General features: G+C 37.7%; 1 protein-coding gene across 1 annotated transcript; it reads left to right on the top strand.

The window, feature by feature from the left end:
- The first annotated feature begins 11,435 nt into the window (after nt 1–11,435).
- LOC141718118 (uncharacterized) lies at nt 11,436–13,764 on the top strand. Its single transcript, XM_074520485.1, has one exon. It carries the CDS (start codon nt 11,649–11,651, stop codon nt 13,629–13,631), a length of 1,983 nt encoding a protein of 660 aa, XP_074376586.1. The 5' UTR covers nt 11,436–11,648; the 3' UTR covers nt 13,632–13,764.
- Nucleotides 13,765–25,853: the final 12,089 nt, after the last annotated feature.

The following is a 25,853-nucleotide window of genomic DNA, read 5'->3' as shown; positions in this document are numbered from 1 at the left end:
TTATGCTGACTGGCTTCGAAACTTGAGAATTGTTCTCAAGATTGAGAAGCTAGAATACGTGATTGACTCACCTAAGCCTACTGAACCTGCTAGTGATGCACATAATGATGAACATGTTGTGTATCGTAAGTGGATAGATGATGCAAATGTTGCTCAATGCATCATGCTAGCTTCCATGAACATTGAGCTACAGAAGCAACATGAGCATATGGATGCTCACACTATCCTAATGCATCTACAAGAGTTGTATGATGTGGCGGGGAGGACAGCTCGATATGAGATATCGAAGGAGTTGTTCGGTTGTAGGATGTCTGAGGGATCATCTGTGAATGACCATGTACTTAAGATGATCAATTTGATTGAACGTCTTGGACAACTTGGTTTTGTCATGGATGGGGAGCTGAGCCAAGACCTGGTCTTGCAATCGCTTCCGAGTTCGTTCTCGCAGTTTGTTGTGAACTTTCACATGAATAAGTTGGATGTCAGCCTGCCTGAACTCCACAACATGTTGAAGACTGCGGAATCAAATTTTACCCCCTAAGAAGAGTTCTATTCTTCTAATTGGTGAAGGTTCCAATCCTAAGAAAAGGAAGAGGAACCCTTCCAAGAAGAAGAAAGTAGGTGAAGAAAAGCCGGTTCCACCAAAAGCTGAAGACCCCAAGAGCAAAGTTGTTTGCTTTCACTGTAACAAGGTGGGGCACTGGAAGAGGAACTACAAGGTTTACCTTGCAGAATTGAAGAAGAAGAAGGGTAGTGAGACTACCGCTTCTGATTCAGGTATATTCATGATAGAAGTGAATATGTCATTAAATCAAATTTCTACTTGGGTATTAGATACCGCCTGTGGTTCTCATATCTATAATTTGTTGCAGGGACCAAGGAGAAGTAGGACTCTTGAGGAAGCGGATGTGATTCTACTGATGGGAAATGGAGCAAGAGTTGCTGCTGAAGATGTAGAATCATTTCATTTACATATGCCTATGGGCAAGACTATTATTTTAAATAATTGTTATTTTGTTCCCTCGATTGTGAGGAATATTATTCCCATGTTAGACTTGGCTGGATTTTCATTTATTATTGAGAATAATGAATGTTCTATTCTTAGAGATAATATTCTTTATGAACGTGGTACTTTAAATAATGGTCTGTATAAATGTGACATAATTTACTTCAGATTGAACAAACTAATAAAAGAAAAGGGATGATGAAAATCCTACTTCTTAGTGGCACTGCAGTCTCCATTTAGTAGACATGGAGAGAGGACTGCAAATTTGCTAGGAATGGTACACACAGATGTATGTGGACCAATGTCTAAGCAAGCCATGGGTGGATTTTCAAACTTCATTACTTTCATAGATGATAGATCTAGATTCGGATATGTGTTTGATGAAACACAAGTCTGAAGCCTTTGAAAAGTTCAAAGAGTATAAGTATGAAGTGGAGAAACAAACCAAACATGGTATTATAATTCTTCGATTAGATCGAGGTGGTGAATACTTGAATGGAGAGTTTCTAGATTATCTCAAAGTAAATGGTATAGTCTCCCAGTGGACTCCTAAAGATTGGTATCTGAAAGGAGAAATCGAACTTTGTTAGACATAGTTTGGTCCGTGATGAGCTATGTAAATCTTTCAGTATTCCTATGGGGTTATGCATTGGAAACCTCAGCATATTTACTGAATAAGGTGCCTTCCAAATCTGTTCCTCAAACTCCATATGAGATATGGAAAGAAAGGAAACCGAGTCTTAAACACGTTGAGATTTGGGGATGTCCAGCTTATGTCAAGAAAGTTGACCCAGATAAGCTGGAATATCGATCCGTAAAATGTAGTTTTGTGGGATATCCTAAAGAGACTTTAGGGTATTACTTTTACACCAATTATCGGGTGTTTGTCTCCAGACATGTTACCTTCTTGGAAAAGGAGTTTATCCTTGAAGGAAACAGTGGGAGCAAAATTGAACTTGATGAAGTTCAAGATGCACAAAGTACTACGGATCAAGTGGAAACACCTGTTCTGACTGAACAACCTTTTATGGAACAGCCCATTCATAGATCAGGGAGAGTGTCTCGCCAACCTGAGAGGTATTATGGCCTTGTCATTGAGAATGATAATGAGTTGTCGATCATTGATGATGACGACCCTATAACCTATAATGAGGCTATGAGTAGTGTTGACTCAGAGAAATGGCATAGAGCCATGAAATCCAGAATGGAATCTATGTATACGGTATACAAAAGATAGATTATAGCAGATGGCCAGGTGGAGACCTTTAAGGCCAGGCTTTTGGCAAAAGGATTCAAACAAAGGCAATGGATTGACTTTGATGAAACCTTTTACCTATAGCCCTGTTAAAATCAGTTCAGATTTTGCTTGCGATTGCTGCTTACTACGACTATGAGATCTGGCATATAGCCAGATGGTTTTCTTTCCAAGGGAAATGAAAGCCTAGTGTGTAAGCTACTGCGAACCATATGTGGTTTAAAGCAAGCTTCTCGAAAGATGGAACATTCGTTTTGATGAGACAATCAAAGAGTTTGATTTTATCAAAAATGTAGATGAACCATGCGTCTACAAAAGGGTTAGTGGGAGCGCGGTAACATTTCTTATATTGTATTGAATTAGAGTTGACACACATAACAACATAGCAGACCCACTCACAAAGCTACTTTCTGAAAGTCACTTTGATCGTCATAAAGACTAGATGGATATTAGATACCAGAGTGATTGGCTTTAGTACAAGTGGGAGATTGAAAGGAATATGTCCTAAGTCCAATCATGTATTAGGATTTAGGAATAACTTCCTGTGTAATCTGTTTTGATTTCATTGATATTAATAAAAGACTTGTTTTGTTTTTAGTACGGGCTCTATCTATTTAAGTGTTTAAATAAGATATCTCATAGTTTAGAGTAAAGCTTTTTATGGATTATGATGAGATCATAATAGTGAGACCTAAAAGATGATAACTCTAAACTTAAATAGTTCATGGTCGTAGGATTACTAACGGGTAATTAATAATCCGCAAAGATCGGTACATACTATGCTTGCTTCATTATGAAGGATGTCTGTTCTCATAGACATTTGTGTGGTGACACTATAGCTAGTATGTAGGTGCTTATTATAGAATAAGTTCACTGAACATGACTCGCACAGCTGAACAACTGATGGAGTTCACTCACGTGTCAACAGTTGTTCACATAGTGATAGTTGTACAAGTATCCTTAGACTTGAGGTCATCATAGTCATCTTGTGTACACTGAACTATGCTTTGGTTTAGTTCTTAGTCTCTAGGGACAATTATTAGGGCTCTATTGGGTATAGGAATTTGTACACGAAGATAGTGTATGATCAATAAAGGATCTACCCCTTCCAGTGAAGGAAGCGAATGTTCAAGGCTGATCCACTTATGCTAGTTCAGGAATCTCTGGCCAGAGTAAATAAAATTAGAAAGGAGTTTCTAATTTGTATAGGACTAAACATAGTAAATGGTAAGCAAGTGATTGAATTAGATAGGCTTGACACGAGATCCATGCCTTGTATTTAATCGGGACATTGTAGGGTAGAAGGAGTTTATTGTACGGTAACTATTCACTGAATAGGTTCTTGGTATTCTAAGCAGTGAATTCGTATTATCCGGATAGTCGCGATATGCTGAGAAGTATCCCTCACGATGTAGAATAAATGTGATTAATTAATTAATCATATTTAATAAATTAGAGAATTTATATAAATAATGATAAAATAGTTTTATTATTATTTATTTCTACTACCAGCTTAATATTGAACCTACAGGGTCACACCATAAAAAGAGAATGATTTAATGGTGGAGGAATTAATTAATAATGGTTAATAATTATTTATTTGTGAAATAAATAATTAATTGGCAAATTTAATAATTGATTAACTGAGATTTAATTGATTATAAATTAATTAAGAAAAGTTCTTAATATTATTAATTAAGAATTTAATTTTTGGAAATTAAATCAAGAGAGGGAATTATTTCTAATGTGTTTAGAAAAAGGATTAATAATTAAAAGGTGTTTTAATTATTAATGAGAATAATAAATGGGATAATAATAATAATATTTATGGGAAAATTTCAGCTGAAAATTTTGCCTATAAATATACTATTATAGACCCTATTTTTATAAGAACCCAAAAACCCAAAAGTTTTAGAAAACCAAATTCTCTCCACCTCCTCCTCCTCCTTAACGTCATTTTCTTGATGGATACCGGTGGAGTGCTTCACGTTTGAGGAGCAGCTGCTAAGGATCTCCGATCGTTGCTTTTGGATCGCATATTAAAGGTTAGTAATCGATCCCTATATTTTTACCACGATTTATATGCTTTTATTTGGATTTTATATGTGTAAAAGTGTTTTACCATGCCCCCGTTGCGATTGAAATCCATCAGAAGATACATATTATAAATATTGTAGACCATTGATATTTTCGTCTAAGAGAACCATTTGTCATATTTCCTTCAACAAGGTGTCATTAAGGGGTTCTTGCATATGTAGAGTATATGAGCATGTGGTCATGCCGTGCCGCCAAATTATTTACGTTTCGACAAAGAGGTGTGCGGCGAAATTGAAAGGAATCTTAGGCCTCCTATAATTTTTCATAGGTACTGGTGACTGTGAGATTGCATGTCTCAATCCAAACTATCTCATCACCCGATCAGAATGATGGTGCTCAGTATAATCATAACAGAGTAGTGAAACTCTAACAAATCAAGTGGAACATGTCTCCTAATCCTTCCAATATATATGACGATCCCCATCTGAATCCTCCTCTACCTCGTGAAAGTGGTAATAAGGTCTCCACCTCACAATATCAGAACAACTACATCAAACTCGCCTCTGTAATGTGGTAAACTATGATGATGCGCTTATCTACAATCACGCATACCCCGTCCCCCCACAACAAACCCCTCTCCAATAACATCATCCTGAATATCCTCCTCCTTCCCCTTCCCCTTACTCTTCCACCACCTTCCATTTCACGTCCCCTTACTCTTCACCCGCTTACCCTCCTACAATTGTCTCCCCTTGTTACTCTTAAACTCAAACTCAACCTCAACCTCTTCATCATTATCCTCTTCCTCGGCAATCTTGGCCCAATACTCAACAACTGAATTTGTATTCCTAGTAGGATCGAGAACAAGTCTCCCAATAAAGAACCGCTAATAAGACCACAACATCAGTATTCATACATGACAAGAAATCTTCTCCGTGCCCTTCCGTGCAACATGCTCCAAACCCCAATACAGATAGAAAATAACTACAAAATCACAAGACCAACTAGGCACATGCAGATGTCTGATGTACCCAGATACACAACATTCCTACTAGAAGTAAGAAAAAGAAAAAAAACCACAACAAAAAAAGTACGCCTGTGTATGAAGAGAAATCCTTCTCGGATCGGGACCAGGATCAACTTGCCTGTACGTCTCATACAACCAAATGTACTTCACACCCCCATCTAGTAAATGCCAATTCCACCTGTTCACTTGTCAGCGGCTCAAATCAATTCCTAGCAAAAAAATCCCATCCTCAACTTTCGGTCGACGATTGGTCGACCAATAATAGGCAACCCCAAAAATATATCAAACATCCCCTGACGTTACTGTCGTCTCCCCCTGTCTCATGAAAAAAGATGTTTGTCTCGGAATGCTACCTCTCAACTAGTGTCATGACAAGTCTAGCACTACAACACAACACTTAAATTGGCAAACACGTCAAAACTAATAAAATGTAGTATTTTCTTTTGAACATCTTCCAAAGGACCCCGCTCAACTTCATCCCACATATGAAATGACATGATACACATTATCAAAATAACGGTCTAACTAATGGTGCTCAATAATATATCATCCATCCTAAAACAATAAATATATAAACAATTATATAAGCTAATCGTAAAAAAGAAATTTTGAATATAGTTGTGATCCGTGAAAAATCTCAGACATATGACTGAAATTAATACACATCTCTTCTATATATAACTAGCCTGAAACTCGTGTGATGCACAGATAGGTTTAATATTATATAATTTTTTAAATTATATTTTGAAGTGAAAATTTAAAGTTATGATATTAATTTATTTGAATTTTTAATAATATGATCTAGCTCCAGGCCCGTTACATCAACCAAATTCAGCTAATTATATTTCATTTTTTTAATTTTATTTTAGCCCCCGGTGAATGTTATTTTGTTCTAGACCGAATGATAATATATATTATTTAGACCGATGACATTATCTCGACCAAACGATTTTTTTAAAATTTTTTATTTTATTTTAGCTTGATCCAATAATATAATGTTTTTAGCGGAATCAATAATATTTATTATTTTGTTTTAGTCTGAGCCAGCAAATCCAACTAACTATATGTAGTTCATTTTTATTTTTTATTTACGACTGGATCAATAATATTATTTCGTTTAGCCCGGCCCGGGAGAATATTATATATCATTTTGTTTAAACCAAAATCATTAGACATATCATAATTCTATCTTGAATATTATCTATTTATGAGAGTTTTTTGTTTGAAATGTTACTATAATTAGGGTGACCAGACTGACTACCAACCAAATTTTCATTATTTCGTCTTTAATATAATAGTATAGATATATATTATTGATATGAACTAAAACATAATTTTTAATTATAATTTAATGATATTTTACAAACACACATAAAAATATAATAAAACTATATTATTGTTTTTTTTCAAAAAGCTTTAATTAAAAAAAGTCCTAAACATATACGATTATTAATACATTATCATGAAATTATTTTATTTAATAATTTTAAATGAAAAAATTAAAAATTTAATTGAAATTAATTTTTAAAAGATTATATAAAATTAGGATGAGTGTGATGCAAAGAATATCTTTAATATGGTTAAATTTATTTTTCATGTAAACATTTTAGTTTTAAATAAGTTTAAAATAAATTAATCTGTTAAAAAGATTTAATATAAATAGGTGCTTTATTAGCATAGATTTTTGAAATACTTTGTATTTATTCTGATTAGAATATAGTTTTGCATTAATTTTGTTTTAACAGGGAGACCACTTACTTTATTTTATCACACTTGAAATAACAAAACACATTGTGGCTCTCTCCGTCTCTCCGTTACTTGTCCCGTTTAATTTTTTTCACAATCCTAATTATCTAATTATATATAATTATTTTTATTTTAAATTTAATTTATACAGATTCATAAATAAGGGTAAGTATGTAAATTTAGCGTGTACCAGAAAACAGGTACCGTACAAATTTTTTTTATTTCATCTTTTATATAATATTAATATATTTTTGGGTTGTAGATTTAGTTCTCAAGATTGTATGAGCTTTGTCCCAATTTGACTTAATACATTTCTTGCGTTTTAAAAAAATAAATAAATTTGACTCAAATTGTTTTAATTTTTGCATTATTTTAAGAACATAAGGTGTTTGCATTGTCTTAAACGATGAGATGAGATTGTTGTTGTTATCGAGAAATAAGGATGATGATACTAAGTTGTTCTTGTAAAACATTTAAGAAATTATAAATTGCTAAAGTAAAGGAGTTTAACAAAGTCTTTAAGTAAAATAATAATTAAATAAAATAAACAATTAAATAGATGAAGAATGTAATTTATTAGTTATTAGTCGTTATAATATTATTATTCTATTTTATTATATAAACTTGTTCGTGATATTTAGTGAATTTTTTTTAATTAAGAGAAATAAAAAAGGCAACGTGTTATAGTTGAAAATAATTTTTATTTATTTTTCTATTATAATTCGATTACTAAGGCTAATAAAACTCTTAAGTAAAATAAGGGTAATTCAATAAATTCAGCGTGTATCAAAAACATGTACCGTACCAAAACTTTCAATATTTCGTCTTTTATATAATAGTAATAGATAGCCCAACATGACTATAAAATTAATGAGACTGTTTAATCTCCGTGAAATGACGATTTTTCCCTTGGTGAAATGGTGATTCTTAGTGAAATGACGATTTTGCTCTTCTACATAATATTTATATAAAAGTTGTTACTTATGGGAATCGAACCTGAGTCTTTACAGATGCACATCTTCTTACCACTACACCAAATTCTTACATGTGTTTTTAATCATACACATAATATGCGAGTGTCATTAAGAATGACAATTTATTTAACTTTAAACATAATTACCGATTTTGTTTAAAAAACATAATTATTGGAATATTCGTAGAATTAGTTTTAAAGAATTGAATTTAAGATATAAAGGTAAGCATAGTATATAAACTGATCATTACATTATTTATTGAATAATTTTTAGTTTAAAAAGTATGCCTCGTACATTTTTAACATATATATTTTAATAAAATAAATGAATTGTACATATAATTATTTTTTTTAAAATATTGAAAATGGATAAACTTATATATAAATAATATATATGTATATCACATATTTAGATAGATTAGTGTCATAAATAATTAGTGTATTTCAGTTTATTTCAAATTCGAAATCAGACCTCATCCATTATGACTAAATGAACCAGCCGAAAAATAACGTCACTATCTAGATTTAAATTAAATCAGGAGCCGGGGAAGAAAATTTTACCAATAAGGGAAAATTTTGTACTATCTTATGTCAATAAAAATTATAAAATCCAATCTTTCAAAAAAAATGTTTAAGACGAGCAATAATAATTTTAAGAAAATAATATTTAATGTTGCAAAACATCGTACAACTATTTGGAATTACTTTAATATTTTGAATTATTAGAAAAAAGGTTAAAACTATAATGTATTGTACCATTTGATTTAATCCATGTTATGTTATCTAAGGAAAAATAATAATATTAGTCAATAATTTAAAAGGATTAATAAGTTGAGCTCATATATTTTGTTCTTTTTCACCATGAGTTTAACTAATATTAAAAAAAAATTAATGAGTTAGGAAATCTTTAATTTTAGAAAAATAATATATAATGGTATCAAGTTATTATAAAAAATAATATTAGAATCATATACGAAAGCAACTTGAAAACAATTTCAATAATATTAATACAACTTTCTCTTCGAATTGTTGAAAGAAAAGCATGTGAATATGAGTAGTTAGTCTTTATGATATATGAATTATTTTTAGCATCAATGATTGATGCTCTGTTGAGTAAAATTAGATATGAAATTATTATCAGTGCTACTATGATTACAATATATAAATAATTATAATTTTTTATTAGATAATTATAATTTTTAAATAATTATAAATGCATGTTATTTGAGTAGTTTATTGGCTAATGATCACACACATACATAACTAAAATAATAAGCATATAAATAAATGAGACTAGCATATTCTATTCAAAAGTATACCAAATAATAATTTACATATATACACACGAACATATGACTTTATCTTTACTAATTTTAGAAGATTCAGTTTTAATGTTGTATTCAGATTTATTGATACACTAGAAAGAGAATAACAAAAGTATTTTATGTAGTGAAAATGAGAATGATCAATTAAATCTTAGTTTTTTTCAATATGTTGAAAATTAGGTGAATTATGCCAATTTGAATTGATGAATTATGACATTGACAATACTCTGACATCTTATAAAATTACTTTTGTACAATAGATTTAAAAATGGGTCGTGTCAACTTTAGTTAATGAATTAATACATTAGCAATGACATAACATCAACATAGACGTTAAATCTAAAAAAAATAACATTTTCCATCAAAAATCAACATATATTAACGGTAGTGTACATTACTAATCCTTTTAAATTAAGTAAAGTAGTTATAAATTAGTATTAACTTTATTAATAAAATAGCTTATTACTCATGTTTTATTTTATCTAAACTCAAAAAATTTATTCGACTCTACATTAACATATATGTTACTTTTTAGTTTATTTTTATGAACATACTGAAAAAATTATTTGAATTAACTTTAAATCTTTTTCATTTAAGGGTACAGTGACTACCCTGCTTGTATTCATTCAGTATATATAAATTACACGACACAAATAAGAAAATATATAATTTGACTAATAAGCTATATTAGAAACGTTATGTACGTTGTTTATGTCTTACATGAAAATCATACATATTGATAAAAACTCAACATATATTTGATATATCTTATACGTTAGAGAATATTTACCCATAAGAAAAAAATCAAGAATATTGCTAATATGATTGTATGGTAGTACAAATAAATTCTAGAAAATGACCCATATCTTACACGAGTTATTATGCAAGTAAGTCATTAAGAATGAACACTCCAACAATTTTCGAACATATGACTGAAAATCAAACAAATAGTATAACAATGATACACAAAAGACGTATGTATAGTCCACTACTGCACAATTTAATTCAGAAACAGTGAATTATCAAAACAACAATTCACAAGTGCAGAAATCGATGAAGAATTGATCAACAACAAGAATCGTCCATGGATCACCCCCGATTTATTTTTTGTTTTAATTTAAAACTCTAATTGTCAAATTGGTGTAATATGTTTTTAGAATATTAGCTATTATTTTTTGCAAAATTAATATACCTTTCCGTGGATATTAAACACGAAACACCTAAACATTTATCCCTTTTTCTGCAGAAAAATAACCGTTATTTTTTAAATCCTTGACCACCATTAGAAGAAGATGATGCACACGATTGACGGAACATTGAACAATACAAAGATAAGTTAAATGGGCAGATAGTTGATAGGGTATAAGCAACCTCGATAGGATCCAACCTGGATCTAAAGGATACCGAACTCAATCGATGGACCAAGACCCCCCTTTCCCAGAATAATCAAGTGGAGAGACCAGGCCCAGGGCCAACCTAGGACCTGGATCATCTCCCAACCTGGATCCAGACCTGGATCTCCTGCCTACATGGATCCAGACCTGGATCACCTGCCTACCAAGGTCCAACCGATGACCTGGATCACCTGCCTACCTGGATCCAGCCCGGAACCGGAATCACCCTGAGGGGGGTCCCATCGAGCACATGCACATTCTACTACCCGCCAAAGAAGAATACGTGGGCACGTGACGATAACAGCTATCAACAACCAACATATCAGACCAACACGGCGTATGTCAGAAGGCCGTTAGGACACCCTGAAGGTGGTCCTCCTCTGGACACGTGTAGGCAATCCACCCAAGTCAGGCGTCCTCCGCCCCCAAGAACCAACGGCCCTGATCTAAAGGTAACAACCCCTAAACCGTACCTTCGGGCTATATAACCCCCAAAGATGAAGGGTTTAGGGGGTTGGAACTTTCATTACATAAACTCGTTTACTCAGCCTATACACACACAACAACCTTAGTCCTCTCTATCTTCATCTTTCCCAACAAGCTTCTTATTCTTACACCGGAGGCGCCGCGGGGACAAAACCCCCCTCCGGTGTTGTTTTGCAGGCTCCCAAGAGCAGTTACACCTCAAACACACTCCGAAGGTCCAGAAACGGCGTCGGAAGGGAAGGAGCCGCCCCGCTAACCGGAATTATCAATAGTAATGTATTTTGTGTAAGATTTAAGTGATAATTAATTGTTCATTACTTGGGTGTTTCTTAACATTCAACTCAGAACGAAAGCAAACTTGATAAAATTGGAGTTTGCAAGGCAAATCCACTACTCCAAATGAATGCATCATCATCATCATTAGCACCAACTCCCACCCTTCATTTCCATTCCATTCCATCATCTTCCTCACCATTCCTTCCAACCACCGCCACCATTTCAAACACTTCACTCTCCGCCACACACTCATCCAAACACGTATGGCGCAAACCCGCGACTCCACTCCCTCAATCATCTCACCAACCCTACCGCAAGAGACCCCACCTGGGTTTACTAGACCACAGCATTGACATGGACGAGTTAGTTTCATCAATTCAACAAACTACTGATGAACACCAACTGTTTGCTTTAATGTCTCAGTATAAAACTCGACAACTTTCGATACGTTTTATGGTCACGCTTCTTACACGGGAAACTGATTGGCAACGGTCGGTTGCTTTGCTTGATTGGATTAATGAACATGCATTGTATAGTCCCTCTGTGTTTGCGTATAATGTTGTTTTGAGGAATGTGTTGAGGGCGAAACAGTGGGAGCTGGCGCGAGGACTGTTTGGTGAAATGAGGGGAAGAGGCCTTTCGCCGGACAGGTATACTTATTCAACGCTTATTACGAGTTTTGGGAAAGAGGGGTTGTTTGATGATGCGTTGGCTTGGTTGCAAAAGATGGAGCAGGATCGTGTGTCGGGTGATCTTGTTTTGTATAGTAATTTGATTGAGTTGTCGAGGAAGCTTTGTGATTATTCTAAGGCGATAGCGATTTTTTCTAGGTTGAAGCAGTCGGGTATTTTGCCGGATTTGGTTGCGTATAATTCGATGATTAATGTGTATGGGAAGGCTAAGCTTTTTAGGGAAGCGAGGATGTTGATTGGAGAAATGAGAGAAGTTGGTGTAATGCCGGATACAGTTAGTTATTCTACGCTTTTGAGTATGTATGTCGATAACCAAAAATTTATGGAAGCATTGTCGGTGTTTTCTGAGATGAAGGAAGTTAAATGCTCACTTGATCTTACGACTTGTAATGTTATGATTGATGTTTATGGGCAGCTTGATATGACAAAGGAAGCTGATAAGCTGTTTTGGAGCATGAGGAAGATTGGAATTGAGCCCAATGTGGTTAGTTACAATACGCTTTTGAGAGTTTATGGTGATGCTGAGCTTTATGGTGAGGCGATACATTTATTTAGGTTAATGCAGAGGAAGGATATTGAGCAAAATGTTGTTACTTATAACACTATGATTAGTATTTATGGGAAGTCACTTGAGCATGAAAAGGCTAATAATCTTATTAAAGAAATGCAGGGTAGAGGAATTGAACCCAATACCATAACATACTCTACAATCATATCCATTTGGGAGAAGTCAGGAAAACTGGATAGAGCGGCAATGCTTTTCCAGAAGTTGCGCAGCTCCGGGGTTGAGATTGATCAAGTCCTTTATCAGACTATGATAGTGGCGTATGAGAGGGCAGGTTTGGTTGCACATGCTAAGCGATTGCTGCATGAGCTCAAACGACCAGATAATATTCCTAGGGGAACCGCTATTCAAATTCTTGCTAGAGCTGGTCGAATAGAGGAGGCCACTTGGGTTTTCCGGCAGGCCTTTGATGCTGGCGAATTAAAGGATATATCGGTCTTTGGGTGTATGATTGACCTCTTATCAAGAAATAAAAAAGGCACAAATGTTATTGAGGTTTTTGACAAAATGAGAGCAGCAGGATACTATCCTGATTCTAATGTTATTGCTCTTGTATTGAATGCCTATGGGAAGCTGGGGGATTTTGAGAAGGCAGATGCTGTATACAGGGAGATGCATGAAGAGGGTTGTCTTTTCCCAGACGAAGTTCACTTCCAGATGTTAAGTCTTTATGGTGAAGAAGGTGAATTTGAGATGGTAGAATCACTGTTTCAGAGATTGGATACCGATCCGAATGTTAACAAGAGAGAATTACATCATGTTGTAATCAGCATATATGAAAGGGCGAATAGACTAGATGATGTATCTCGAATAGTTCAACGGATAAGTGATGCAAGAACAATGAAGTAGCAACCGTTGTAAGGTTTGTAATATATTCTTTCATCTATATTGCACATTCATGTTGTAATTTTCCCCACATATTTTACATGCAATGTTTATACATCTAATTTCCTCTCGTAAATATATGAAAAGGGGGCCAAGCCATCTCATTACAGCTTTGCAGCTATATAATTTTTATATTCTCTCTACGCTAGTCAGGATTAGATAATAATCTTTTTACGCAGAACTCTGTTATATACTTAAGTTCTCTAGCTCTAGTTGAGGACCTTACACAGATTTTACTTATATTCCCGAAGATCAAGTTTCTCTTGAGCACTTTTTGCTTGTTCAAAACGTATTGTAAGATGGTTCCCGCTAGTTAAAAGTAATATATAAATGATAACGTAAGGGCGTGAGAAAGGTTCTCCGATGCTTCTCTTAAAACTTGTGTTTCTCCTTGTTCTTGTTTTTCCTCTCTGTTATGTGTAACCGTTGTCTTCCTGAACTCCGAAGTCACCTGTCTTTTTTTCCCTTAATATATGTAATATAACGGACTTATCTTTAACAATAAAAATTTTCACTTATATAAAAATAAAACAAAAGAGATTTTTTAATAAAGTAAGATTCCGAAATAGATAATTCAACCTTTCTAATTCTTTACAGGTCAGTTTGGAGTACCATTAAAAATTTGAGACCATATTTGAATTGGTGGTTTTCCCAAAAGTTTTCCTTTCCAACGACGCCTGAAAGAAAAAATATGAAATCTACATCCTGACTTATTAGCGCCTATGCATCGAGTTTATGCAACAACTCGTTAACACCCCAGACAACAATACTAAAATAACTCCCATCTTGTGAGGGCCTATATCAAATATAATAAAGATGATAATATGAATAAGTATTCTAATCTATGTAGGTACGTAATGAGGTGTGTCATAGAATAAAATGATTAGGCTTAAAAGATTACTAATGAATTATATATATGCACAGTATGTTATTATGTGATAATGTCAGTTTCATGCAATGCCATTTATATGAAGAAAGGTTTAAGACAAGTGCTAATGATGTAAATGCAAACACACAAACGAACGAATATAAGATGCAAAAGATATGCATAGAGGCTCAAAAGTCCACTTGGTCTCAAAAGAGAGTCAATCCCAAGTCACAAAAATAAAATAATTTCTAGTACACCCACTTTTACTAAAAGCATGAAAATCACCTTATCTAACACATATATTTAATGTCCTTTTAATTATTTAAGACATTCGATGAGTTTACTAGCTTCAACTTGTTAGTGAAGGTCAAAATTGCAGAACATAAAGTTAAAGGTAGTAAAGAATAACGAACAACAGATAAACCTGTGATGGGCCAGAAATAATCAGGCCCAGGTAGAAGAGCAGGGCCCAAAAGAGATGCCACCCCAGGCCCAAGCCGAAGTGGTCCCCGGTGCCACGTGGCACATGACAAAAGAGTCAACTGTCTCATGTTACCCAAAATGGAACAATTGCATCCTAGCCATTTATGGGTAACCATCCCAAGACAGCTCTGATGGAGAAAGGACACCTGACCACACAGCTCATCTGGACCGTCCAACCTGTCACCACACAACAATGATCAAAGGTCAGGATAAAGAGGTACAAACCCCAAAAACCCTAAATCTTGGGACCTATAAAAGGCCCCAAAAAGAGGGTTTTAGGGGTTGGAAAATATTTGACCGATATACTCACATACACACACCCTCACATATTTTTGAATAGCTCCTTCTTCCCTCTTCTTCTTCTTCTTCTTCTTCAAGAAAGCCCATTTCTTATTCTCACACCGGAGTTGCCGCGGGATACAACCCCCCTCCGGTTCTGTTTTGCAGAGACCCCTACCTAGCAGGTTAACCGCACCCAAACCGCTGCGGAGGCCGGGTCCCAGCACGTGAGAGAAAGGAGAAGACCCGGGAAGAAACCGAGTTATCATTGGCGTTAGGAGGGGACGAACCTCCGGTGACGTGGTGTCAACTCCAGCTACGTTGCACAGCTGCAAAACCGAAGAAACCCTCTCTGGTAAGAACGAAAACCCTCCCTCTCTTTACAGCTCACTCTCCTTATTCTTTCTCCAGAATGATCACACATCCTAGCACCATCACCCTTACTGTGTCCTGAGAATAATGACCACGTGAAAAAGCAAGACCTCGGTCTCCGGAACCATTCAGCCCACGGTCGCCCCGCCCAGGGATGGCGAGATGGAAGATATAGATGAAGAGCCCCCCGCAACTCGTGCTTCGTCTCAGCTTCAGCCCGGAGACCAGATACTAACCATAGAGAAAGCAACCCACAAGTATGCGGAAACCTCTACAAACCCCTGGGGAAATATGACCCCAGAGCAGATTCAAGCGGCCATGGACCTGTGGAAAGAAAAGAATAAAGCCCCTGAGACCCGCCCTGAAGACCAGGAAGAGCACTCGGAAGAATCCCGGGGCTCAGTCTTGGACCGAATCGGCAAAACCAAGAGGCCGTCAGAGGACGCCCGAGACGAGATCAAGAGGGCCACGCTCCGGGACCGTATTCGAAAGGAGGAAGAGGCCAAGGCCAAAGCCAACATTGAAAAAAGAGTGCAAGAAGAAGAAGCCAAATTGAAGAAAAAGGCACGCCAAATCTATGTCTCCTCGGATTCCGAACCTGAAAAGGAATCCAAGCAGGAGCAAATTGCCCGAGTTCTCCGGGACCTTAAGAGAAAGGTGGAAGGAGATGTGGAAGTCGGGGCGGCGGCCACGCCCTTCATCAGAAAGCTGGAATCCACCCCAGGGAATCCGCACTCAAGCACTTCAACTTCGACTCTTTTGACGGACTTATCGACCCTGAAGAACATCTCAACTACTTTGAACAGATCTCGAACATATACGATTACAGTGACCTCACCAAATGTCGTTTCTTCGCCTCAACACTGAAGGGCGGAGCACAAAAATGGTTCAGTCGAATCCCTTCCCGGAGCATCGACTCTTGGAAGGACTTCCGGGAGACATTTCTCAAGAGGTTCAGGGCGAACCGCATGAATGAGCTCCAGATGTGCCACTTGGAAACCATACAACAGAGAAGCAGAGAAACTCTCCCAGAGTTTATCAAAAGATTTCAAGAGTCAGTCAACCAGCTCTCCAACCTTGAAGAAAAGGAAGCCGTGAATATTTTCCGGCGAAATCTCCACCCAGTTTCATGTGAAGGCTACGTGAAGAACCTAATCCATAGGGAACCCCAAAGCCTCGCTTCAGCCTATGCAATGGCGTCCAAGTTTATCAAAGAAAATGACTTCCTCACCTCAATGAAGATGAACAGGAGGATCCGGGATGATGACGAGTCCCCGGAACACCGCCGCCCCTACGGGAAAGAAAAGAGGCACAGGACAGATAGACAGACCAATTATGTGCTGCAATCCAGGGGAACCCCACCCCGGGATGACTACTCCAGAAACCAGAAAAATGAAAAGAAGCCAAACCTAAGAGGGAACCAAAACCGGAGCCCGAGTTGACTCCGCTCAACCAGCCCCGGGCCGACATCTTGAGAGAAGTCAAGGGAAAGCCCTTTTATTACCTCCCAAAGCCGCTGTTGGCACCCCCCGGGAACAGGGCCCGGGACAAGCATTGTGGGTACCACAAAGATCATGGCCATACCACGGAGAACTGCTTCTCTTTCAAAATGTTCATTGAAGATCAGATAAAGAAAGACAACATGAACCAGTACCTACAGAGAAGGCTTGATGACAGAGATAAACCCTCCGGTGGGGAGAACATGTGGTCAACATGATCTTTGGGGGGACCTCCTCCCCTCCCCGAAGTCCAGATGAGGGCAGCGATGCCTTGATGATACAGACGGCTTGAGATGAGCACATATATTTCTCCAATGCAGATTATGAAGGCCTGGATCCCGAGCCCAACCAAGCCCTGGTCGTGACCCTCGACATCGCCGACAATGAGGTACAAAGAATTTTGGTTGATAATGGTTCTTCAGCTAACATTGTTTTCGAACACACCCTTAACAGGATGAAGTTGGGACACCTCCGCATGGATCCATGCCTCGAAGATCCTCTCTACGGGTTCGGGAACAATATGATCCCGATCCGCGGGGTAATATGCCTCCCCATGGTCTTTGGCACCGCTCCCCGGCAGGTATCTCATGTCATGAAGTTCTACGTGATAAGCGCTGCATCCTCTTACAACATGATCCTGGGAAGACCTACCATCACCAAGCTCCGGGCCATCCCGTCTACAATTCACCTAAAGTTGAAGCTTCCCACCCCGGGAGGCATTGGGGAACTCAGGGGGGACCGGGGCGCTTCGGGGAGATGCTATGGACAGGCGCTGGTCATGGCTGAAACTGACCCAGAAAACAGAAAGAAGGCAATGGCCTTACCCAAAGGCCAAAGCCGCAAGAAACATCGCGAACACTTAAACAAAAGGCTAAAGCTGGATGTCAACATGATAGAGGACTCGGGATACAGCGAAACCAACGCCGACGCCCGGATACATAAATTTGTGGAAGTCAGAGAGAAAAGCAAGGTAGACCCTGCCGCCCAGACGTTAGAGATAGAGTTGGACCCTAGGAACCCCGCCCGGAAGTTGAAAATTGGAAAAGGCCTTGAGACATCCTTTCAGGAAGAGCTCATCTCATTGTTAAAAGAATATGCGGATGTATTCGCATGGATGCCAGAGGATATGCCCGGAATCGATCAGTCGGTGGCGATGCACAGCCTGGACGTAGACCCAAAGAAAAAACCTATCAAACAAAAAAGGAGAAATTTCGCTCCCGAATGACAGCAAGCAATAGACGTGGAGATAGAAAAACAGCTCAGGGCCGACATCATCTGCGAGATCAAATATCTCGACTGGCTCGCCAACGTGGTGTTAGTCAAGAAGCCAAACGGAAAGTGGAGAATGTGTGTCGACTACATGAGCCTCAATGTTGCGTGCCCTAAAGACTCCTATCCTCTCCCGAATATTGACCAGCTGATTGACGCAACTTCAGGCCATACCATGCTCAGCTTCATGGACGCCTTTTCGGGATACAACCAGGTTCGCATGAATCCCGAAGATATCGCCAAAACGGCCTTCATTACTCATAGGGCGGTCTACGCCTTTATCATGATGCCCTTCAGACTCATCAACGCTGGAGCCACCTACCAGAAAATGATGAACACAATTTTCAAGAGCCAGTTGGGGAGGAACTTGGAATCTTATGTAGACGATATGATCTCCAAGTCACTCACCACCCCGGATCACATAAAAGACCTCAAGGAGTGCTTTGACAACCTAAGGAAGTACAACATGAAGCTGAACCCGGAGAAATGTGCGTTCGGGGTACCTTCAGGCAAATTCCTGGGATTCTTAGTCAGCGAAAGAGGAATAGAAGCGAACCCAGAGAAAATCACCGCCATCATGGAAATGAAGATACCCCAAACACAGAGGGACATCCAGAAGTTGGCAGGATGCCTAGCAGCCCTGCGAAAATTTATCCCGAAACTAGCAGAGAGATGTCTCCCATTCTTTGAGTTACTAAGAGGGGCCCGGAACAAGAAGTTAGTGGACTGGACACCAGAATGTCATACAGCAATCGAAGAAATCAAGAGACACCTGACGGACCCCCCGGTGCTCTCCAAAGCCAAGCCCGGAGAACCTCTGTCTCTCTACATCGCCGCCGGGCCCAAAGCTGTCTCCTCGGCACTGGTCCGGGAGGAAGGAGGAACACAAAACCCCGTCTACTATGTCAGCCAAGTCCTCAAGGATGCAGAGACTCGGTACCCAAACCTGGAAAAGTTTGCCTTGGCCCTTGTACACTCCAGCAGGAAGCTGAGGCAATACTTCCAAGGCCGAGAAATCAGAGTGGTCACGGACCAGCAGCTCAGGAAGGTCATTCACAAACCAGATGCCTCTGGAAGGTTAGTTAACAGGGCCATTGAACTAAGTCAATTCAACATCAAATTCGTGCCGCGCACAGCAATAAAGGCTCAGGCCTTAGCCGAATTTGTGATGGAATGCACCTTCCCGGAACATACTCAACCTTTACCCCAAGAGATGTCCCCGGAGAGAACCAACTCGGGCACGGATTCCTGGAAGCTCTATGTCGACGGCTCGTCCACGGCCGAAAGGTCCGGAGCGGGCCTCATCCTTATTAGCCCGGAGGGCTTCACCATTCAACAAACAATAACTTTCGCTTTCAAGGCGACGAATAATCAGGCTGAATATGAAGCACTCATTGCCGGGCTCAGGTTGGCGAAATCTCTTGGCGTCTCGAGAATGACCATCCACAGTGATTCTCAGATCGTGGTCAAGCAAACCACCGGAGAATATATCGCAAAAGATCCAACACTGGCACAATATCAGGCAATGGTACGAAGCGTCTTGGAAGCCACTCCCGACATCACCATACTTCAGATCAACAGAGAAGAGAACTCCAAAGCGGACGAGCTGTCCAAACTCGTGCAAAATTCCTCTGATCTCGTTAGTTCAGTATACTTCGAAGAACTCAAAGTACCCAGCATAGAGCAAGCTGAGGTCCTGTTCATCGGGAGCCCAAACAATTGGATGACCCCTTATATAGCTTACTTAAGAGATGGGACACTCCCGGAAGACCAGAACAAGGCCAGATATTTGAAGCACAAAGCTGCTCGTTTCTTCCTGGAGGAGGGTCAGCTATACAGAAGAACCTTTTCCGCACCTACCTTGAAATGTGTAGATCCTGAGGAGGCCAACTATTGCCTCCGGGAGGTTCATGAAGGCATCTGCGGAGACCACTTGGCAGCCAAAGCTCTAGCTTACAAAATCATCAGGCAAGGGTATTACTGGCCCACGATACACTCCAATTCCGTCGCTTACGTCCAGAAGTGCCCCCAGTGCCAGAAATTCAGCAATGTCCCCAGACAAAGCCCGAGCTTGCCAGCGTCAGTGTTATCTCCTATCCGGTTCGCTGTATGGGGCATAGATATCATGGGCCCTTTCCCCCGAACAAAAGGCGACCTCCGCTACGTCCTGGTAGCCATTGATTACATGACAAAGTGGGCAGAAGCTAAAGCCATGAGGACAATCAACCAACAGGATTGTATCAAGTTCATGGACGCGATCGTCATAAGGTTCGGGATCCCTGTAGTCCTCATCTCCGACAATGGCCCACAATTCGTCGGGTCTGAATTTGAAGCATATCTAAAAGAGCTCGAAATCAAGCACAAAAGAGTGTCGGTTGCACACCCTCAGGGAAATGGACAGGTCGAAATAACCAACAGAACCATACTTCGGGGCCTGGAAAAGAGACTAGAAGAAACCAAGAAAACTTGGCCTGACGAGCTCCCAAAAGTCTTGTGGTCCTACAGAACCACCCCAGAGCGGGAACGAATGAGACCCCCTTCAAGCTTGCATACGGTACCGAAGCCCGCATTCCAATCGAAACCGGGTCCCCTTCCCACAGGGTTGTCAATTTCAACGAAATCTCAAACATTGAAGGGCTTAAGACCAACTTGGGACTCCTAGATGAGATAAGAGATGAAGCAGTAAGAAAGATGGAAGTCTACAAAGAAATGACAAGGCTCCACTTTGGGAAGAAGGCCAAAATCAGAGAATATGAAGAAGGAGACCTGGTACTCCAACACACAGAGGCCTCCGACCCAACTAATCAGGGAAAGCTCCAGCCCAACTGGGAAGGCCCCTACAGGGTTAAAGAAGTACTCCGGCCAGGAACTTACAAGCTAAGCTACCTCGGGGGGACCGAAGTCCCAAACACTTGGCATGGAGCTCGCCTAAGGAAATTCTACCAATAAAGGTAGACCACACATTCCGGCATCTCCTCCATTTCTAGGCTACATCAGCTTGATGTAATTTTCAACATTTCCCCAGAATGTACTGTTGTCCTAATGATTTAAATGAAAAACTGATTTGGAGCGCCCCATAGCCCAAAATCATTCTACTATCATTCGATCACTGCCGCTATAATACTTAGAAAATTTTATTCAGTTAAAATTTTGAAAACCCCTTCCCGGGGACCATTACACAAACCATGTGTACTTAGAAAATTTTATTCAGTTAAAATTTTGAAAACCCCTTCCCGGGGACCATTACACAAACCATGTGTACTTAGAAAATTTTATTTAGTTAAAATTTTGAAAACCCCTTCCCGGGGACCATTACACAAACCATGTGTACTTAGAAAATTTTATTCAGTTAAAATTTTGAAAACCCCTTCCCGAGGACTATTACACAAACCATGTGTACTTAGAAAATTTTATTCAGTTAAAATTTTTTTTTTTTAAAAAAAAACCTTCCCGGGGACTATTACACAAACCATGTGTACTTAGAAAATTTTATTCAGTTAAAATTTTGAAAACCCCTTCCCGGGGACCATTACACAAACCATGTGTACTTAGAAAATTTTATTCAGTTAAAATTTTGAAAACCCCTTCCCGGGGACCATTACACAAACCATGTGTACTTAGAAAATTTTATTCAGTTAAAATTTTGAAAACCCCTTCCCGGGGACTATTACACAAACCATGTGTACTTAGAAAATTTTATTCAGTTAAAATTTTAAAAACCCCTTCCCGGGGACTATTACACAAACCATGTGTACTTAGAAAATTTTATTCAGTTAAAATTTTGAAAACCCCTTCCCGGGGACCGTTACACAAACCATGTGCACTTAGAAAAAATTCGATAAAAGAAAGCAAAACCAAATACGAAAGGGAAATATATTTACATAATTCCCGAGGCAAACCAAGCCCCAAGACAAATCCAAATCAAAGTCAATACGGAAACCAAATAACAAAGTCTAAAAGCCACAAGGGCCAAGTCAGAAATAACTGCAAGTTACGAAAAGTAAATTACAAGGCACAAGGCCTGATCTTCATTCTTCAGTTCTCGGGAGGAGGAGGAGTCTTCTCGCGGCCCTCTTCGGGAGGCGGAGGCGGCTGAGTTCCGGAAGTGTAATATCCGGAATATATCGTGTAATTATTTTTGATATTATTATGTGTGCCCAGTATCTATTCTGTGAGTTAATTGTTAAGTGTTATATGTACTTGAATATTCAAAAATAATATTAATTGAGTATTTTAATTTTTATATGTCCAAAATAAAATATAGATAATTGTTATATCTTCCTAATTATTTTTATGTTGATTTATGGATTTATAAGAATCATATGAAATTTCTAAAAAAATTTCCGGGTAATTAAAATCTATTTTATAAAAACGGGAACCAACCGACGTCAACCGTTGTGACGTTTTTGGAACCCGAAACTCTTCCGAGAACTCCTTCCTAACCTAATTGTAATATTCCGAGCATTTTCCATGTTTTGACTTTTTCGATCTGACTTACGGTTTGTCCTGCGCGGGTCTCGGCGCAACATTTTCGATACAATATTCGTTTCGGTAAATCAATAAAACCCGTATTTTCGATAAACAGGAGCTTTTTATTAAACTATCCCAATTATCACTTCGTAATACGTGTAACCAGGCGCTGAGACCAAGACCACAGTATAAATTGTACTGATTTGGATAATTATCCCGAAAACCGATACCGTTTGGATCAGTTTTTACAAATAAACGTACCGTTTTATATCCGGAATGATCCAACGGGATACAAATTTTCCATAATTATAAATAGCCTTTTACCGTATTTTATTTCGTATCAAAATCATTTGCAGATAGTTAATTATATAATTTTCAGAGAAAAGCCCTAATTTCTGAAAACTGTTCTAAGAATCAAACAGCAAAACGAAGGCGTTACCGATCTCTGTTTTCAAAGCTTGAGTAACCAAAACAAAGGATTTGAAGTGTTCTATCAGATTCTGAGCTTTGTTTCACTGCAGAAATCAAGGTTATTTTTCTAAAAATTTATTTATTTTCGAATTTATTTTATTAAAAATATGAATTTTTGTTCGGATGATTGTTTGTATGATTTGATGATTGCATGTTGTAGAGCTTGTTTTCCTGATGATTTTCATATGTCATACGTCTGATTTGGAATTCAATAACATGTTCAAATTTGAGTTTGATTTTCGAATTTCAAAATTAGGGTTTATAACCCATATGAATGTTCTTAATTGAAATTTGGGGGTTTCTTATTCTGTGATAGATTGATGATGTGTTATAGTGGGTTGTGTTCTCTGTGAAATTTGCAATCTAGTCGTATAAGTTTCATGAACCAACGAGGTCTGTAGAGAAGGGAGTTGTGTTTTGAAGATTTCCGATGTTCGCCGGAAACTGGAAAACTTCACGGCCAAATTCCGGCCAACTCAGGGATTGTTAGGATGAATTGATTGCATGGTTGTGTTCCTGATGTTGTGTAGATGTGATCTGGAGGTGTTGGTGGGGTGAGGACGCCGGGAACGTGTTCTCCGGCAAACCCGACTGTTTTCCGGCGAATAGCTGGAAAATTACAGTTTGGTACCCCAACTTTTGAAAACGATGCAGTTAGGTCCCTGAGGTTTCCAGACTTTGCAAATTTAGGATTCCTGTTTATAAAATGTTTAAAAATCATATTTCTTATTTATTTTAATTATAAAAATTCGTTTTTAATTTCTGAAAATTCTAAAAATTATTATTTTAATTCTGAAAATTATTTTTTATTCACAAATAAATCTGAATTAATTAGTTAATTAATTTCAGTTAATTTTTAATTGATTAATTAGTCAATTAATTCGAAAATTAATTGATTAATTGATTTAATTAATTATTAATTGATTTTTAATTAATTATTTAATTAGATTTAATTATTTAAAAATGATTTAAAAAATCCGAAAAATAGTTTCGAGCTTTAAAATATTATTCTAAATTATTTCCAAGGCTCGATAATTATTCTAAAATTGTTTCGGAGCTAGAATTGGCCAACCGAACCCTGTTTATTATTCCGAAATTGATCCAACGACCCGTTTTAATTTCGAAAAATGTTTTAAAAATCATTTTAAATACCAGAAAGCCTATTTATGACCCGAGAATTTTTTATAAATAATATATCATTGATTACGTGATGTATTATGTGCTACATGTGACTTGTTAATTGACTATCGGTCTATATATTCGGTGTTTACTTGATTATCGCATAACTTTCAATCCGTTAATCGGATTTGGGTAAAACGAAGGGTAGATAGAAGTATGTGTTGAATAGAATTCCGTGAGTAAATTATTGATAGATGCTTATGATATGTGAGCAGAAAAGGCAAGGCGTAGGAAAGGGAAACAGGTAGTTGAGGAGTAAGACGATTGTGATTGAAAGCAAGTGCAGGATAGTAAGCTAATATCAGGCAAGTGTTCTGAACTTTCTCGAGATATTGTAATTCTTGATAGTCTTGTTGACATTGCAAGTGCTTTGAAGCACGGAAACCTAAATCCTGATTTCAGTTATTGTTCTTGAGCTATGAACCATATTCTTTCTAATCCATTGATTATTGTATACCCAAACAAGAACCACAAATCTACGATACTACTCCACAAATACATACAAACTAAAACCAGACACTGAACTGAATTATTATATACTCAATCCATGATATCTTATGCTTTGAAAGACCAAATCCTTGAAACCCTGAAATGTTGTTTCCTTTGTTATCCAATTCTTTCATTACCCAGCATTCAAGCTTCAAAAGTACCTTGTTGATCCTTACAAGGATTTAAACCCTTTCATTGTTAAACATTTATTGTTGTTAATGATTTCGGTTATTGTTTATTATTGCATATTCTGTTATTATGTTAGAATTGGATTGTTTTTATAAAATTGTGGACCAGATTCGTGGTCAGACCATATAATGGTCAAGTTAGGCCAATGTGTGTCTTGGATCCAGTAGTTAGAGCAATGCTGTGTGCCTTGCTCGAGGTTAGTGCGTGACTGATCAGCAGCCTAACCTTGGTTTTTAAATTAAAAGTATAATATCCAATTCTAAATCATAATCCATTGTTAACTTGATATCATAAACATATTCACCTGATGATCATTATTCTCAGTTTTGTCATTGTGACTTGCTGAGCTAGTTAGCTCATTTGTGCGATGTTGTTTATATTCTTTCCAGTTAAAAAGGAACCAGTTGGTAAAGAGGATCCCCAGTCCAGCGCGAGAGCTAGGGGTTCAGGTTGAGAAAGCTGAGCTAGTAGGCTTCTTTTGGAATAATTAAATTTGTAAAAGTTTGTAATAATGTTTAATACTCAGTTTGAATTTGAAATAGTTGGGATTTGAACGGTTTGTAATATATTAGTGTGTTTGGCTTGTGTGCATACTTTAACCTGTTGCGGTCCGTGGTA

Source organism: Apium graveolens, chromosome 4 (assembly GCF_009905375.1).
Source record: "Apium graveolens cultivar Ventura chromosome 4, ASM990537v1, whole genome shotgun sequence".
NCBI lineage: Eukaryota > Viridiplantae > Streptophyta > Magnoliopsida > Apiales > Apiaceae > Apium > Apium graveolens.
The sequence above is the reverse complement of the archived record's forward strand: the minus strand, read 5'-3'. Positions and strand labels throughout refer to the sequence as shown.

Coding starts and splice junctions, on each gene's coding strand:
- LOC141718118 (XM_074520485.1), top strand. CDS start 11,649: ATGAATGCATCATCATCATCATTAGCACCAACTCCCACCCTTCATTTC.